We start from the raw sequence: 15,878 nt of genomic DNA, 5'->3' as shown, positions 1-15,878 counted from the left end.
TGAGCCAGCCAATCGTGGAGGAAACGCGACACACGTTTCCTAGAGCAAAACTGAGTTTTCAACAGCAGCAGCCCCTGAAAGGAGATGGTTTCTCAGCAAGGAGAAGACGGTTTTTATCCTGTCCACGCTGCACCAGGGTCACCACAGCGATGGCTTCTTCTCCCAAGCTATTTGCATAAATCAAGATCCAGCACATCGGGATGCCGGCTAAGTCGCCCGCCTGTGCGCTAAATGAAGCAGGTAACAGGGAAAGAGAAATTCAAGTGTCCGTACGGGATTTACAATCATGGGTCCCCTAAACCCTGCTGGCTCTGAGGGCAACAAAGCAGATGTGCGAGCACACGACAGAGCTGGCTGGGCAGGGAAGGAGGAAGAAGTTATGGCTGAGAGCAGGTGCTGTTTATGTTGGTGACCGACCGGCAGCTGATCTTTCGGATCGAGTGTAGGGCGACGGTGCAGCAACCTCGCAGCAGAGAGCTGATGTTGTAAATGGGCTGCCCCTGCCTCCGCTGCGAACGGCACAGCCAGGCGACTGTAGGCACAGCTGGCACGACCACCGCCAAGAGATCCACGAGGAAGTGGCGGCTCCAGTAAGTTTTGGGCTCAGCTGAGGCTGCTGCCCCTGCGGTGTCTTCTCCCGGCTCGGTTGCCTCATCTTCAGGGGTGCAGACGATGCTCACGGAAGGGCTGGCGCTGCATGGCTGATGCACAGCTGGGTTTTGCGAAGCCGGTTGGCCATCGGGCTTCTCGGTGGGTTCTCCGCCACTGACCACAACAGCTGAGAAGGGTTCGGGGGCCGTCCTGTCTGTGGGGTTCGAGCAGTTGGGGACGCCACTCTCTGAGCTGGTAGGCTCGGCCACCTCCTCTATCTCAGAGGGCCACTCCGAGGTGGGGCTGGCGAGGCTACCCGCTTGAGACTTCATGACTTTCTCCAGGATGGTGTCAAGATCTGGCTGGTAATGTCCAAAGTCTGTCTGAATGGCTTGTTCCTGCATGCAGGTAGCTTGTACGGCGGCTTCCACGCTCTTCTGAGATCCCATCAGCTTCTCGTACGTGGAGCTGGTGGGCATCTGGGACCCCAAGGTGTAGGAGGTGTGCAGGGACGAGGCGTCGTCGGGGCCACACTCCACTCCTGAGGACAGGAGGCTGCTGTGGTCCAGCAAATCTGTCCGGCTCAAGGAGTTCTCTGCAGCCACGAAGCCACTATCAGCTCCGTCGTCCACCGAGATGGTTTGAGAGCCGCCGATGTTCCTGTCCGTCGCTCCCTGGTCACTCAACTTGGTGTACGTGGAACTGCGGGTGAGCGAGCGTGCGGGGGACCCTCCGGCTGACTCGGCGTGCCCTTCCTCTTTGACCGTCCCGTTCTGCGCAACCTCCATGCTGTGCAGCAGCGTTTCCAGCTTCTTGTTCTGAATGTTGATGTCCACAAAGTACTTCTGGAGGCCTTTGTCTTTCTCGATCAGGTTATTCTTGACGGTGTCGATGACCTGCTTGAGCTGCTTAATCTCCTTCCGGGCTTCTTTGAGGGCCAGCTGAGCTTCCACTCGATGACATTCCTCCTCAATCCAGTCTTCTTGCATCCTTGAGAGTTGGGTCTTCAGGTCTTCAATCTCGCCATCCCTGCAGTGGACAGAGAAGCAGATGGTCATGGGCTGATTACAGTGTAAGGTTCCGTACTGGACACTAAAGCATATTATTTTAAGGTTGGGTTAAATTCTACATATAGGACAGCGCTGATGTCTTTGTTTTTTTTCTGTGCACTTGAATAGAGCTTTCGGTAGGCAGAGGATAATATTTCAGAGGCCCTATTTGATACACAAGTAGTCCTTGACTTACAACTACAGGGCATCAACTGGCAAAGCATTGCTGGCCTGCTCTGGAGTTGCCATAGGCAGCGGGGGGGATGGGGAAATGAACTTTGCAGCCGCAGTGAGGCAGCACCGTCAGTCAAAAGAAAAGCACATTCCAGCCGTATCTCTGTCAAGGCCATCTATGCGGTTACCCACAGCGGCTGGAGGGGAGTGATCTCTACAAACCGCGAAATTGCTTCGTTGGAGAATGTGACTGATGACAGACCTTGTGGGGAGGAGGGAAACAGTCAGAGCCGGAACGTAAATTAAGTGGGGTCAGAGTTGGCTTCACTTCGAACGTGCTGACATGAAGCTCCTAATAAATAATTGGATTTCTTTTGATTCGTGGCTCAAGAGGCTCATGATTCCCTGTGGGAATCCTGACACAGGGATTAAAAACAGGCAAATGAAAACAATATCCTAATAAAGGAACAGCCAAATAGAAAACCATATCCCCATCAACACCGGCAGGGAAAGCTACTATATATAAACAGGAAGCAAACTCCTTACTCACAATGATGATGTTCCCTAGCTGGGTCATGAAACGTCTCCAAGAAAACAACCAAGCTCATAAAGAACCAAACACCCACAGTCATCGTTGTATTCCTCTCCTATTCCCCCACTCTTCAAACCCTATCCCCAGCTAGCCCTGATGAGCAAACTCCACACTTACTCCCACTGATGAGGTTACCTAGTTGGGTCATGAAATGTCTCCAAGAAAACCACCAAGCTCAGAGAGCACCAAGGACCGCGTAGTCCCCTTCCTCCTCCTCCTCCTCCCAAACCCCACCCCCTTCTAGCATTGATGATGCTATATAGATGTCGTGTCCCACTCCTCCGCTGACGGCCGGGTCAGGGAAATCCGAATCAGGTGTGCCTCTGCAGCTCTGCCAAAGTCCTAGCAAAGTCCTCAGGGCAGGCAGGAGACCAGAAAGTGACTTCAGCAAGATATGTTTAGACTTTGCCTGACTCAGAGAATGCCAGAAAGCAGATCCTTTATATAGGCCATGGGGTGTGGCTCCATGACTCAGCACATATCCCGGCCTGCCCCTCCCTTCCTTCTGTTGCCGCCGCCTATCAATTCTCCTGAAGCGAGGGTCACTCCAGTCGGCAGCTGTTGGTAATTGACCTTCCTCAGGCTCACATGCTGTGGAGGAGGGGGAGGGGTTTAGTTGCTCCGTTTGCCTGGGCATGGAGCCAGAGCTGGGGGCTGGAGATACTTGCTCTTCTTCAGCCTGTCTGGGCATGGAGCCAGGGCTGGGGCCGGGAGGCATGCTAGGACATTCTTCAGCGTTCGGAAGCAGATAAGAAGGCTGTGGTGGTGAGATCGGACGAGACACAACAATAGTTGGGTCATGAAACGTCTGCAAGAAAACCACCAAGCTCAGAGAGACAGCAATAACGTCTCAGAGAACCACGACTGACACAAGATGTCTGCTGAATTAGGCACGGAGGAAACCCCCCCCCCCGTCCAACATTTCTCTGCCCCGGATGCTCACCTGTCCTGCAGCCTCTCGTGGGTGTCCCTCAGCCTGGCCCTCAGGTGCCGGATACAGACCTCTTTCTGCTGGAGAGGGGTAAGATATTGCTCAGGAGTTGGCGGCTTAATCCCATGGTTGTCACTACACAGGAGGTACTTCACGGGGCGCCTGAAAAGAGAGGAAGACATAATTAACCACCTCCCTTCCTTCCTTCCTTTTTTTCACTTCTTTCCTTCCTTCTTTTTTCATCTCTCTTTCATCTCTCTCTCTCTCTCCCTTCCTTCCTCTCTTTTTTTCCCTCCCTCCCTTCTTTCTCCCCTCCCACTTTTCTTTCTTTCTTTCTTTCTTTCTTTCTTTCTTTCTTTCTTTCTTTCTTTCTTTCTTTCTTTCTTTCTTTCTTTCTTTCTTTTTCTCTTTTTTCTCTTTCTCTCTTCCCCTTCCTTCCTTCCTTTCCCTCCCTCTCTCCCTTATTTCCTCCTTCTCCCACTTCTTCCCTCCCACTCTTCCTCCCTTCCTTTTTCATTTCCTTCTTTTTCATCTCTCTCTCATCTCTCTCTCTCTCTCCTTCCTTCCTCTCTTTTTCCCTCCTCCCTTCTTTCTCCCCTCCCACTTTTCTTTCTTTCTTTCTTTCTTTCTTTCTTTCTTTCTTTCTTTCTTTCTTTCTTTCTTTCTTTCTTTCTTTCTTTCTTTCTTTCTTTTTCTCTTTTTTCTCTTTCTCTCTTCCCCTTCCTTCCTTTCCCTCCCTCTCTCCCTTATTTCCTCCTTCTCCCACTTCTTCCCTCCCACTCTTCCTCCCTTCCTTCTTTCTCTTTCTTCTTTCTTCTTTCTTTGCCTCTTTCTTTTTTCTCTTTCTCTGCCCCTTCCTTCTTCTCTCCCTCCCTCCCTTTTCTTTCTATTTCCTCTCTCCTTCCTTCCTCCCGCTCCCTTCTTCTTCCCCTTCTTCCCTTCTTATTTATTTATTTATTTATTTTATTTTATTTTTTTTATTTTATTAGATTTTTATACCGCCCTTCTCCCGAAGCCAAATAATAAAAACCCCACAATATACACATTAAAACAAAACTTAAAACGTCTTCCCACCTCTCCTCCCTTCCTATCCCCTCCCTTCTTCCTTCCCCTTCCTTCCTGTTTCCCATCTCTTCTTCCTTCTTTCCTCCCTTCCTCCCATCTCTCCTTCCTTCCTTCCTTCCTTCCTTCCTTCCTTCCTTCCTTCCTTCCTTCCTTCCTTCCTTCCTTCCTTCCTTCCTTCCTTCCGTTTGTCCGTCCGTTCTTTTTCCCATCTCTCCTCCCTCCCTGCCTGCCTGCCTTCCTTCCTTCCCATTTATTTATTTTTTATTTATTTTATTTATTTGTCACAATATCATACAGGAGCATAAGTATGAAGCAACAGTAGGACAGGAACGGTAGGCACGTTTGTGCTCTTATGCACGCCCCTTATAATTTGAATCCCAGGAATGTCTGCGAGGAGGTTTGTCCACTTTTGCACATGTCTTCACACAACTGGGTGACCCTGCTGTCCCTCCCTCCAGCCAACTGCATCACTCCTAGTGCCAAACTCAGGTGTGCCCTATGCTTAAGCTCTGCTCAGTTCTAAAGATGCCCTGAGTCCCTCTAGGTTTTCCAAGAGATGGGAAAAGCCTCCATCCTGGTCTCCTCCTTGCTCTAGTCTAGAGTGATTGATGAAGCAACAGACAGGAGACGGAGGACATGGAATGAACAATGGGGTTGGAGAAGACTGGACGGACATTGAAAAGGAAGGCAGGCCTTTATCCTCACGACACATAAGACGCATGTCTAGGTAGGGACTAGCCCAGGGGTGAAATCCAGCAGGTTCTGACAGGTTCTTGAGAACCGGTAGCAGAAATTTTGAGCAGTTCGGAGAACCGGCAAATGCCACCTCTGCCATGTCCCAGGAGTGGGGAGGGAATGGGGATTTTGCAATATCCTTCCCCCTGGACTGGGGTGGGAATGGGGATTTTGCAGTATCCTTCCCCCTGGAGTGGGGAGGGAATGGGGATTTTGCAATATCCTTCCCCCCTGGAATGGGGAGGGAATGGAGATTTTGCAATATCCTTCCCCTGGAGTGGGGAGGGAATGGAGATTTTGCAATATCCTTCCCCCTGGAGTGGGGTGGGAATGGGGATTTTGCAGTATCATTCCCCCTGGAGTGGGGAGGGAATGGGGATTTTGCAATATCTTTCCCCCAGGAGTGGGGAGGGAATGGGGATTTTGCAGTATCCTTCCCCTGGAGTGAGGAGGGAATGGAGATTTTGCAATATCCTTCCCCTGGAGTGCAGAGGGAATGGAGATTGTGCAGTATCCTTCCCCCTGGAGTGGGGAGGGAATGTGGATTTTGCAGTATCCTTCCCCTGGAGTGGGGAGGGAATGTGGATTTTGCAGTATCCTTCCCCTGGAGTGGGGAGGGAATGTGGATTTTGCAGTATCCTTCCCCTGGAGTGGGGAGGGAATGGGGATTTTGCAGTATCCTTCCCCTGGAGTGGGGAGGGAATGGAGATTTTGCAATATCCTTCCCCTGCCATGCCCACCAAGCCACGCCCACAGAACTGGTAGTAAAAAAAATGGAATTCCACCACTGGTCTAGCCAGACTCCGAATTTAATTGCCTCTCCCCCAAATTCATGGCCAAACTCCTGAACCCGCCTTCTCACCGCGAAGTGAGGTGGATCTCAACAAGGAGTGAGCTGCCTCTGTGGTGGCCTCCCGTCCATGCTAACTTTATTTCTGCACCCAGTGAAGGCCGTTCAATCTTTCCAGGGTTTTCAATGGATTTTTTTTATTGCTTTTGTATTGTTATTACAGGAAGTTCTCAACTTATGGCAGTTCATTTAATGACTGTTCAAAGTTGCAGCTGCACTGAAAAATGTAGCTCATGACTGTTTTTTACACTTACGACCGTTGCAACATCCCCAAGATCACGTGATCCAAATTCAGATGTTTGGCAACTGTCTCGTATTTATGACAGTTGCAGTGTCCCGGGGTCACGTGATCCCCTTTTGTGACCGGCTGACAAGCAAAGTCAATGGGGGAGACCGATCTGCTTAACAACTGTGTGGCTAACTTAACCACTGCAGTGATTCGTTTAACAACCATGTGACTAGAAAGATGGCAAAATTGACTTAACAGGTGTCTCAGTTAGCAACAGAAATTTTGGGCTCAACGTACATGAAGAGGATCAGAAGGTTATCAAAATAGAAAATGAACTGCAAGATAGATAGATAGACAGATAGATATAGTTAGATATGATAGGTAGGTAGATAGATGGATAGAGAGAAGATGGTTAGAGAATGATATAGATAGATAGATAGATAGATATGATAGGTAGGTAGGTAGGTAGATAGATAGATAGATAATAGAAGATGGATAGATGAAAGATATGATAGCTAGCTAGGTAGCTAGCTAGATATGATAGATGTAGAGATAGATAGATAGATAGATAGATAGATAGATAGATAGATAGATAGATAGATAGATAGATAGATAGTTGATAAATAGATAGATAATGAGATAGATAGATAGATAGATAGATAGATAGATAGATAGATAGATAGATAGATAGATATAGTTAGATATGATAGGTAGGTAAGTAGATAGATAGATGGATAGATAATAGAAGATGGATAGATAATGATATAGATAGATAGATACATAGATAGATAGATAGATAGATAGATAGATAGATAGATAGATAGATACATAGATAGATAGATAGATAGATAGATAGTAGGTAGGTAGATAGATAGATAGATAAATAGATAGATAAATAGATAGATAGATAATAGAAGATGGATAGATGATAGATATGATAGCTAGCTAGCTAGCTAGATATGATAGATGTAGAGATAAATAGATAGATAGTTGATAAATAGATAGATAATGATATAGATAGATAGATGATAGATAGATGATAGATAGATAGATAGATAGATAGATAGATAGATAGATAGATAGATAGATAGATAGATAGATAGATACATATAGTTAGATATGATAGGTAGGTAGGTAAGTAGATAGATGGATAGATAATAGAAGATGGATAGATAATGATATAGATAGATAGATATGATAGGTATATAGATGATAGATAGATAATAGATGATAGATATGATAGCTAGCTAGATATGATAGATGTAGAGATAGATAGATGATAAATAGATAGATAATGAGATAGATAGACAGACAGACAGACAGACAGACAGACAGATGTATAGATAGATATGATAGGTAGGTAGGTAGATAGATAATAGAAGTTGGATAGATAATGATATAGATAGATAGATGATAGATAGATAGATAGATAGATAGATAGATAGATAGATAGATAGATAGATAGATAGATATGATACATAGGTAGATAGATAATAGAAGACGGATAGATGATAGATATGATAGCTAGCTAGCTAGCTAGCTAGATATGATAGATGATAGACAGAGACAGAGACAGACACAGAGAAAGAGACAGAGAGAAACATTGAGAGACAGAGAGATAGATAAGAGAGAAATGAGACAGAGATAGATAACAATAGCACTTAAATATCGCTTCATAGTGCTTTGCAGCCCACTAAGCGGTTTACAGAATCAGCATCTTGTACCCAACAATCTGGGTCCTCAGTTTACTGACCTTGGAAGGAGGGAAGGCTGAGTCAGCTTGAACCAGTGAAAATTGAACTGCAGGCAGTGGGCAGAGTCAGCATTGCCGTATGTAGCATTGCAAACTGAAGCAAAACTGGGGCAGCATGGGGTTTAAAAATCAGGAAAAATACACGCCATCGGCCCCTGGACCGGGCAGATTGGCCCTTCGGCCTGGGCCTGCATTGCTCAGCGGCGCCCCCTGGGGTTACCTTGGCGTGGGACTGCTGTCGCTGCCCTTACAGGAGCCGGAGTTGCTGCTGCTGCTGAGCGAAGAGGTGCCGTAGGTGTCACGCATACTGACGGGCGGGGAGGGGCGCCTGGAGGCAGGAAGAAGAGGCTGTTTCTCAGTCGGAGTGACTGGGGCCGTTGCAGACTTAAAGAGGGAGGCTGAGCCACTCCTTCCGTAAAACTCACGGCTTCCACAACCCGAGGGAACACAAATGCACAAGACAGGAGAAGAGAATCAAGGTAAAAAGCAGGACCATACAAACAGGAGAGGAAAAAGGGGGAGATCACAATGGGAAGGAGGCAAAAGCGTATCTACATGTAGCAACAAGCAGGACCAAGGGGTGCATATGGGGGTGGAATCGGGGGGTCTATAAGATCCCTTCCCCCTTCTTGCCCTCCTTAACTCAGTTCTCCCCAAATTGGGCATCTTCAGATATGTAGACTGATTCCCAGAACTCTCAGCGATGGCCATGCATGCTAGGAAATTCTTAAAATTAAGTTATCACATACAGAAAAAAGAAAATCAAATTACCAATAATGAAGTTATCACTTATTGAAAGAAAGAAAATCAAAGTACCAATAATGAAGTTATCACACATGGAAGAAAGAAAATCAAAGTACCAATAATGAAATTATTACATATGGAAGAAAGAAAATCAAAGTACCAATAATGAAGTTATCACTTATTGGAAGAAAGAAAATCAAAGTTCCAATAATGAAGTTGTCACACATGGAAGAAAGAAAATCAAAGTCTTTTCCGGTTAAGCAATGTTACGCAAAACGCAAAAAAGAGGATGAGAAAATTAAAGGTAGAAAATAAGGAAGAACAGGAAATCTAACTCTACCATTTGACACAAACCATGTTCTTTGTCCTTGCCAATCATGTCCATCTATCACAGTGTTTTCAATTCTGGCAACTTTAAGATGGTTCGACTTCAGTCTTAAAGAAGCCAAGTTGAGAAACACTGGCTTAAATCTACTTTGCTGTACCCCTGAATCTGTTTCTCACCTTCTATGAGAAACTTTAAAATGATCAGTATAACTTCCATGAACTGTTCAACCTTAATAATTTAGAATAGAACAACAGAGTCGGAAGGGACCTTGCAGGTCATCTAGTCCAACCCCCCGCCCAAGCAGGAGACCCTCCACCATTTCGGACCGATGGCAGTCCAGTCTCTTCTTGAAAGCTTCCAGTGATGAAGCTCCCACAACTTCTTAAGGCAACTTCTGTTCCATGGGTTGTGCTATTGGTTGATTGTTGATAATAATAATAATAAGTATTAAAAGTTCCAGTTCTGAACTGGACAAAATCTCTGGAATAGCATGGCCATTTTGCTACTTAAACAGAAACCTTTTAAGCCATATATTAGTCCAAATTTTATTATTGTGTAAGGTCAACGATCTTGAATTCTAAGCTTCATTTTTTATTGTTGGCTCATAGTGTGTTATAGAAACACAGCTACCCAATTGTTCCGCTCTTTCAAAGAGAGTGCTACACAAATATATTTTATAGGTAAAGGTAAAGGTTCCCCTCGCACATACGTGCTAGTCGTTGCCGACTTTAGGAGGCAGTGCTCATCTCCGTTTCAAAGTCGAAGAGCCAGCGCTGTCTGAAGACGTCTCCGTGGTCATGTGGCTGGCTCACTTAATGCCAAAGATGCATGGAACGCTGTTCCCTTCCCACCAAAGGTGGTCCCTATTTTTTCTACTTGCATTTTTACGTGCTTTCGAAACTGCTAGGGTGGCAGAAGCTGGGACAAGTAATGGGAGCTCACCCTGTTACGCGGCAGCACTAGGGATTCGAACCGCTGAGCTGCTGACCTTCCGATCGACAAGCTCAACATCCTAGCCCCTGAGCCACCCTATTTATTTTATACACAATATATATTAACCCAAAACGGTGTGGCTGTAGTGTCATTGTTTATCCTTTTTTGTTCTTTACTTCCCCCTTTGATTGGTGTGACAAATTCCTTGTGTGTCTAATCACAATTAAATAAAATATTGAATTCAATTCCATTTTAAATCCATCTGTTTAAATGATGGAGGCAGTCTTTTTTAGCAAGGGTGACTAAATCCTCTATTTTACAAATTTCCAAAGTATCCCTGGCAAAGAGGTGTTTGGCAAACAAGCAAGCAAACATCACTTCACTGGCAAACAACCATTTGGGGTAACCATCTTTCCTGAATGTCCAGGAATCTGCCTTTGTTTTCCACAGAACTAAATTGGAACAAGGGATTCAGGTATGCAGAAGGGCAGGCAATTTTCCCCTACAGCAACCCTGTGAGGTGGGCTGGGCTGAAAGAGACATACTGGCCCAAAGTCACCAGCTGGGTGACTTTGGGCCCGTATGTCTCTTTCAGCCCAGCCCACCTCACAGGGTTGCTGTAGGGGAAAATAGGAGGAGGGAGAAGTATTATGTATGTTCACTACCTTCGGTTATTGATAAAAAATAATAAAGGCAGGTTAAATAGTTAAGTAAATAAATAAAATAAAAACGATGAAATAAAAGAAATAAACAAAATAAAATAAAATAATAAAACAAAACAAAATTAAATCATATTCACCTTCGGGATCCCGTCGAGGGTCTTCGGCTTCCTGGCAAGGACATAGCAATCAAAGCCCAGAGTTTGGCCGTGAAGCCAAGGCCAGCTGGGATGGGAGGGGAAGGAAATGAAAAGAAGAGAGAAAGCGGGTGAGAATTAAGACCAGGAAGCTGGGAAATCTAGCAGTTGAGTTCTGGGTTCAAATCCAATCCAATCCTTCCTCCTTCTTTTCATTCCTCCCCCTCTTCTTCTCTCTTTTCATTCCTTCCTTCACTTTCCCTCTCTTCCTTACTTCCTTTCTCCTACCTTCCCTCCCTCTTTTCATTCCTCCGCCCCCTTCTTCTCTCTTTTCATTCCTTCCTTCATTTTCCCTCTCTTCCTTACTTCCTTTCTCCTACCTTCCCTCCCTCTTTTCATTCCTTCCTTTCTTCTCTGCCTCTTGTCCCTTCCTTCCTTCCTTTCCTCCTCCCTCCCTCTTCCTTTCTTCCTTTCTTCCTCCCTCCCTTCCTCCCTCTTTTCATTCCTCCTTCCCTTCTTCTCTCTTTTCATTCCTTCCTTCACTTTTCCTCTCTTCCTTCCTTCTTTTCTCCCACCTTCCCTCCCTCTCTTTTCCTTCCTTCCTTCCTTCCTTCCTTCCTTCCTTCCTTCCTCCTTCCTTCCTTCCTTCCTTCCTTCCTTCTTCTCTCTTTTCATTCCTTCACTTTCCCTCTTCCTTCCTTTCTCCCACCTTCCCTCCCTCTCTTTTCATTCCTTCCTTCCCTCTCTGTCTCTTGTCCCTCCCTCCCTCCCTCCCTCCCTTCCCTTCCCTTCCCTTCCCTTCCCTACTTTCTTTTCTTTCTTCTTTTTCACCTGATATTCCTCTCCCATTAAATCAGATATTGCAGTAAAGAGGCGACTTGTAAAATATCCGCCATAGATTGTGTATAGATTGCATGCTTTTATAAGATCACTTTTTTAAAAAACCTAGGCTGCAGCTTATTCCAATTAGCTCTGAATGCAGATGGTGGGAACCTGATGAGCATAACCTGTTTCAAAGCATTTTATAACGTACCGGTAGTCCTTGACTTACAACACTTCGTTTACTGACCTTTCGAAGTTACAACGCCACTGAAAGAAAAGGAACTTATGACCATTTTTCCCACTTACGACCGTTCCCCATCCCCATGATCAAAATCCAGGCATTTGGCAACTGATACATATTTATGACGGTCACAATATCCTGGGATCATGCAATCCTTCCTCTGGTGGCTCAGACTGCTAAGACAGTCTGTTATTAACAGCAGCTGCTTGCAATTACTGCAGGTTCTAGTCCCACCAGGCCCAAGGTTGACTCAGCCTTCCATCCTTTATAAGGTAGGTAAAATGAGGACCCAGATTGTTGGGGGCAATAAGTTGACTTTGTATATAATATACAAATGGATGAAGACTATTGCTTAACACTGTGTAAGCCGCCCTGAGTCTTCGGAGAAGGGCGGGATATAAATGCAAATAAAAAAAAATATCCCCTTTTGCAACTTTCTGATAAGCAAAGTCAATGGGAGGGAAGCCACATTTTTTTTTTAAATTTACATTTATATCCCGCCCTTTTCCGAAGACTCAGGGCGGCTTACAGTGTGTAAGGCAATAGTCTCATTCTATTTGTATATTTACAAAGTCAACTTATTGCCCCCCCAACAATCTGGGTCCTCATTTTACCTACCTTATAAAGGATGGAAGGCTGAGTCAACCTTGGGCCGGGCTTGAACCTGCAGTAATTGCAGGCTGCTGTGTTCTAATAACAGGCTTCTTACAGCCTGAGCTACCACGGCCCTTACATTCACTTAACAACGGTGTTACTAACTTAACTAAGGTGACCAATCGTCCTCCTTTAGGGAAGACAGTCCTTCTTTTGTAAGTTCTCTCCTCTCTCGAAAAGTGTCCTCCTACATATCCGATAGTTGAAGACTAATCTGTTACTCTCCATATTTGATCGATGCCCAGCCGATCCGTTGCGTGTGATGTGACGTATTTGTATTTGACATGATGATTCGTCAAGGCTCGGTACAGTGCAGTGAGACGCGATTGTGAGACGCATGCGCTCCGCACAGGAGAATTGCTTTGAGAGAGTGCGCCGTGCGCAAGTGGCTTTGTTTACTTCTTACCGAAACACAACATGCATTAGACTCACTTCTTTCTCAGTGAATATTCAATCATACACAGGTGAGCACAATAATTCATGTTTTATTAATTCATTATCTAGTTCAGGGGTCTCCAACCTTGGTCCCTTTAAGACTTGTGGACTTCAACTCCCAGAGTTCCTTTTAAACAACAACCCAACTCTGGGAGTTGAAGTCCACAAGTCTTAAAGGGACCCAGGTTGGAGACCCCTGCTTTAAGCCGTAAGATGATAGATTGATAAGGTTAAGCGACCCAAACTGCACAGGAACTCAAAGATCTGGGTTGTTGTTTCTCAACGGTGGCACCTTTAAAAGGGACGGATTTCAGCTCCCAGAATACATTATTTACAAGTTTATTCGCTTATGTTATTGTTTCAGTTTTAATAATTAATTTTATTTATCCATAATGAACGTGCTTGCGTCGTTTGTGTAGCTCTGTATTTTATTTTTTATTTTAAATTTCATTTAGGGATGGAAAAATCAAAAAAGAGGAAATGCTATTTCAACGATAAATTGAATAAGGAATTTCCATTCCTCATATCAAAGAAGGATAACATTCTTTTCTGCAATATTTGCAGCAGAGAATTTTGCATTGCAGTTGGGGGCAGAGCAGTTATTACGAAATACTTGACCACCAAGAACCATAAGCAATCATCAGATGCATCTGCTTCCAGTTGTAAAGTAACAAGTTTTTTTAAAACTTCAAATTATTCTGAACATGAAAAACAGCTGCAATGGAGGGAATATTTGCATTTCATACCATAATTCACAACCACAGTTTTCATAGTATGGATTGTACAACTAAATTATGGAAAAAGTTTCACGATGCTAAATTTTCATGCGCCCAGGACAAAATGCGAAGGCTATTATTATAGTGTATTCTGTATTGTTGCAATGAATAAAATGTTTCTTTTATTTACAATATTTTTTTCCTTCTATTTATTTGTGTCCTCCTTCTCATTGTAAAAAAGTTGGTCACCTTACTTAACAATCCAAATGATTCACTAAACAACTGTGTCAAGAAAAGATCATGAAATGGGCAAAAGTTACTTAACTGTTTCGCTTAGCAACAGAATTTTAGGGCTGTGATTGCCAAACAGCTAATTGTCACGTGCAAAGCAGGTCTCAAATTGAAAATTGTGTCCCCCAGCAATTCCTCATCGAACTGCAGCGGAATATTTAAGTGTGCTGAAGGGTCTGGTCCCGGGCCCAGATTTTATTGATGGCACAGATAAAAAGGTTTGGTGGATGCTGATCAAATCTGTGGATGACACAAATTAAGTGGGCTGCTGAATGAGTCTATAAGACAACAACAAACTGCCTTGATACTAAGGCCACACTTGGAATACTGCGGCCAGTTTTGGTTGCCACGATGTAAAGAAGACGTTGAGACTCTAGAAAAAGTGCAGAGAAGAGCAATGAAGACGATTAGGAGACCGAAGGCTAAAACATATGAAGAACAGTTGCAGGAACTGGGTATGTCTAGTTTAATGAAAAGAAGGACTAGGGAAGACATGATAGCAGTCTTCCAATATTTGAGGGGCTGCCACAAAGAAGAGGGAGTCAAGCTATTCTCCAAAGCACCTGAAGGCAGGACAAGAAGCAATGGATGGAAACTAATCCAGGTGAGAAGCAACTTAGAACTAAGGAGAAATTTCCTGACTGTGGGAACAATTAATCAGTGGAACAACTTGCCTCTAGAAATTGTGGTTGCTCCAACACTGGACGTTTTCAAGAAGAGATTGGACAACTATTTGTCTGAAATGATGTAGGGTTTTGTGTTTAAGCTGGGGGTTGGACTAGAAGACCTCCAAGGTCCCTTCCAGCTCTGTTATTCTATTCCAGGGGTCTCCAATCCTGACAACTTTAAACCTGGTGGACTTCAACTCCCAGAATTCCCCAGCCAGCAAAGCTGGCTGGGGTATTCTGGGAGTTGAAGTCCTCCAGGCTTAAAGTTGCCAAGGTTGGAGACCCCTGTTCTATTCTATTTTAAACTCCAGAACCATCTCACAGACCAAGGAGACGAACTGAAAATAAGAGGATAACATTTAACATGGCAAACTGCAGAATTACATGCACTCCTTGACATACGGTCAATTTCTCGTTAATGACTATTCAAAATGACAAAGGCCCCTGGAAAAAGTGGTTTATGGCCATTTCTCACATTTACGACCGTTGCACCATCCCCACATTCACGTGATCAAAATTCAGACACTTGGCAACCGACTCGTATTTATGACGGTTGTGGTCAGCGGAAGGGTTTTCAATATCTTTACCACCAGTTTGCTGCACACTTGCATTGTTCGTGTGTGCGCCTTCCGCACATGTGTTCGGCCTTCCACCCGTGCGCTGTGCTTGATCGTGCGCCTTCTGCCCATGCGCCAGGCCTCAAAAACGTGCCTCAATAGGACGTCATAGAACCAGGGCGGGTGGCAGGCCCACCCGCTATCTTTGCTACCGGTTTGCCTGAACCGGTACGAACCGGCTAAACACCATCTCTGGTTGTGGTCACGCGGGAGGTCACGCGATCCTCGTTTGGCGAACCTCCGATGGGCAAAGTCTATGAGGAAGCTAGGTTCATTTAACAACCGTGGGACAGACTTAATCAGTGCAGCGATTCGTTTAACAACGGCGGCAAGAAAGATTGCAGAACTCACAAAACTTAGCAACTCTCTCACTTAGTGACAGAAATTTGCCTGCAATTCCTTTCCCAGCAATTTTCTTTTTCCTCCAAGATGTCAGATTTTGTCCCCTGGTCCTCGCTGCGGAGAGAAATGTCCTTAAGTTTAGAACCACGCGAGAAAACCGTCCACGAGTCTCTTTCTTCAGGTTGTCAGCCTGTTCCTAGTTTTCTCCTCTGCACAAAAGGAATTTAAAAGCGGTGGGGGTTTTGCAGCTGAGCGCAGAGCCGGCTGCCTGTCTGAATAAAAGCTCCCAAGGCGATGTACTGCTTCCCCAAGACACGAAGCT

General features: G+C 45.0%; 1 protein-coding gene across 1 annotated transcript; it reads right to left on the bottom strand.

The window, feature by feature from the left end:
* Positions 1 to 377: 377 nt before the first annotated feature.
* Positions 378 to 10,817, bottom strand: SNPH (syntaphilin). The gene is made up of 4 exons (XM_058174627.1): positions 10,774 to 10,817; positions 8,190 to 8,396; positions 3,350 to 3,499; positions 378 to 1,620 (listed from the first exon to the last, which is right to left on the bottom strand). Exons 1-4 carry the CDS (start codon positions 10,815 to 10,817, stop codon positions 378 to 380), a joined length of 1,644 nt encoding a protein of 547 aa, XP_058030610.1.
* Between the last annotated feature and the right edge of the window lie 5,061 nt (positions 10,818 to 15,878).

The sequence above is a fragment of the Ahaetulla prasina genome, chromosome 3 (genome assembly GCF_028640845.1).
Source record: "Ahaetulla prasina isolate Xishuangbanna chromosome 3, ASM2864084v1, whole genome shotgun sequence".
Taxonomy (NCBI): domain Eukaryota; kingdom Metazoa; phylum Chordata; class Lepidosauria; order Squamata; family Colubridae; genus Ahaetulla; species Ahaetulla prasina.
Note: the sequence above shows the minus strand (reverse complement) of the source record. Positions and strands in the feature narration are given on the sequence as shown.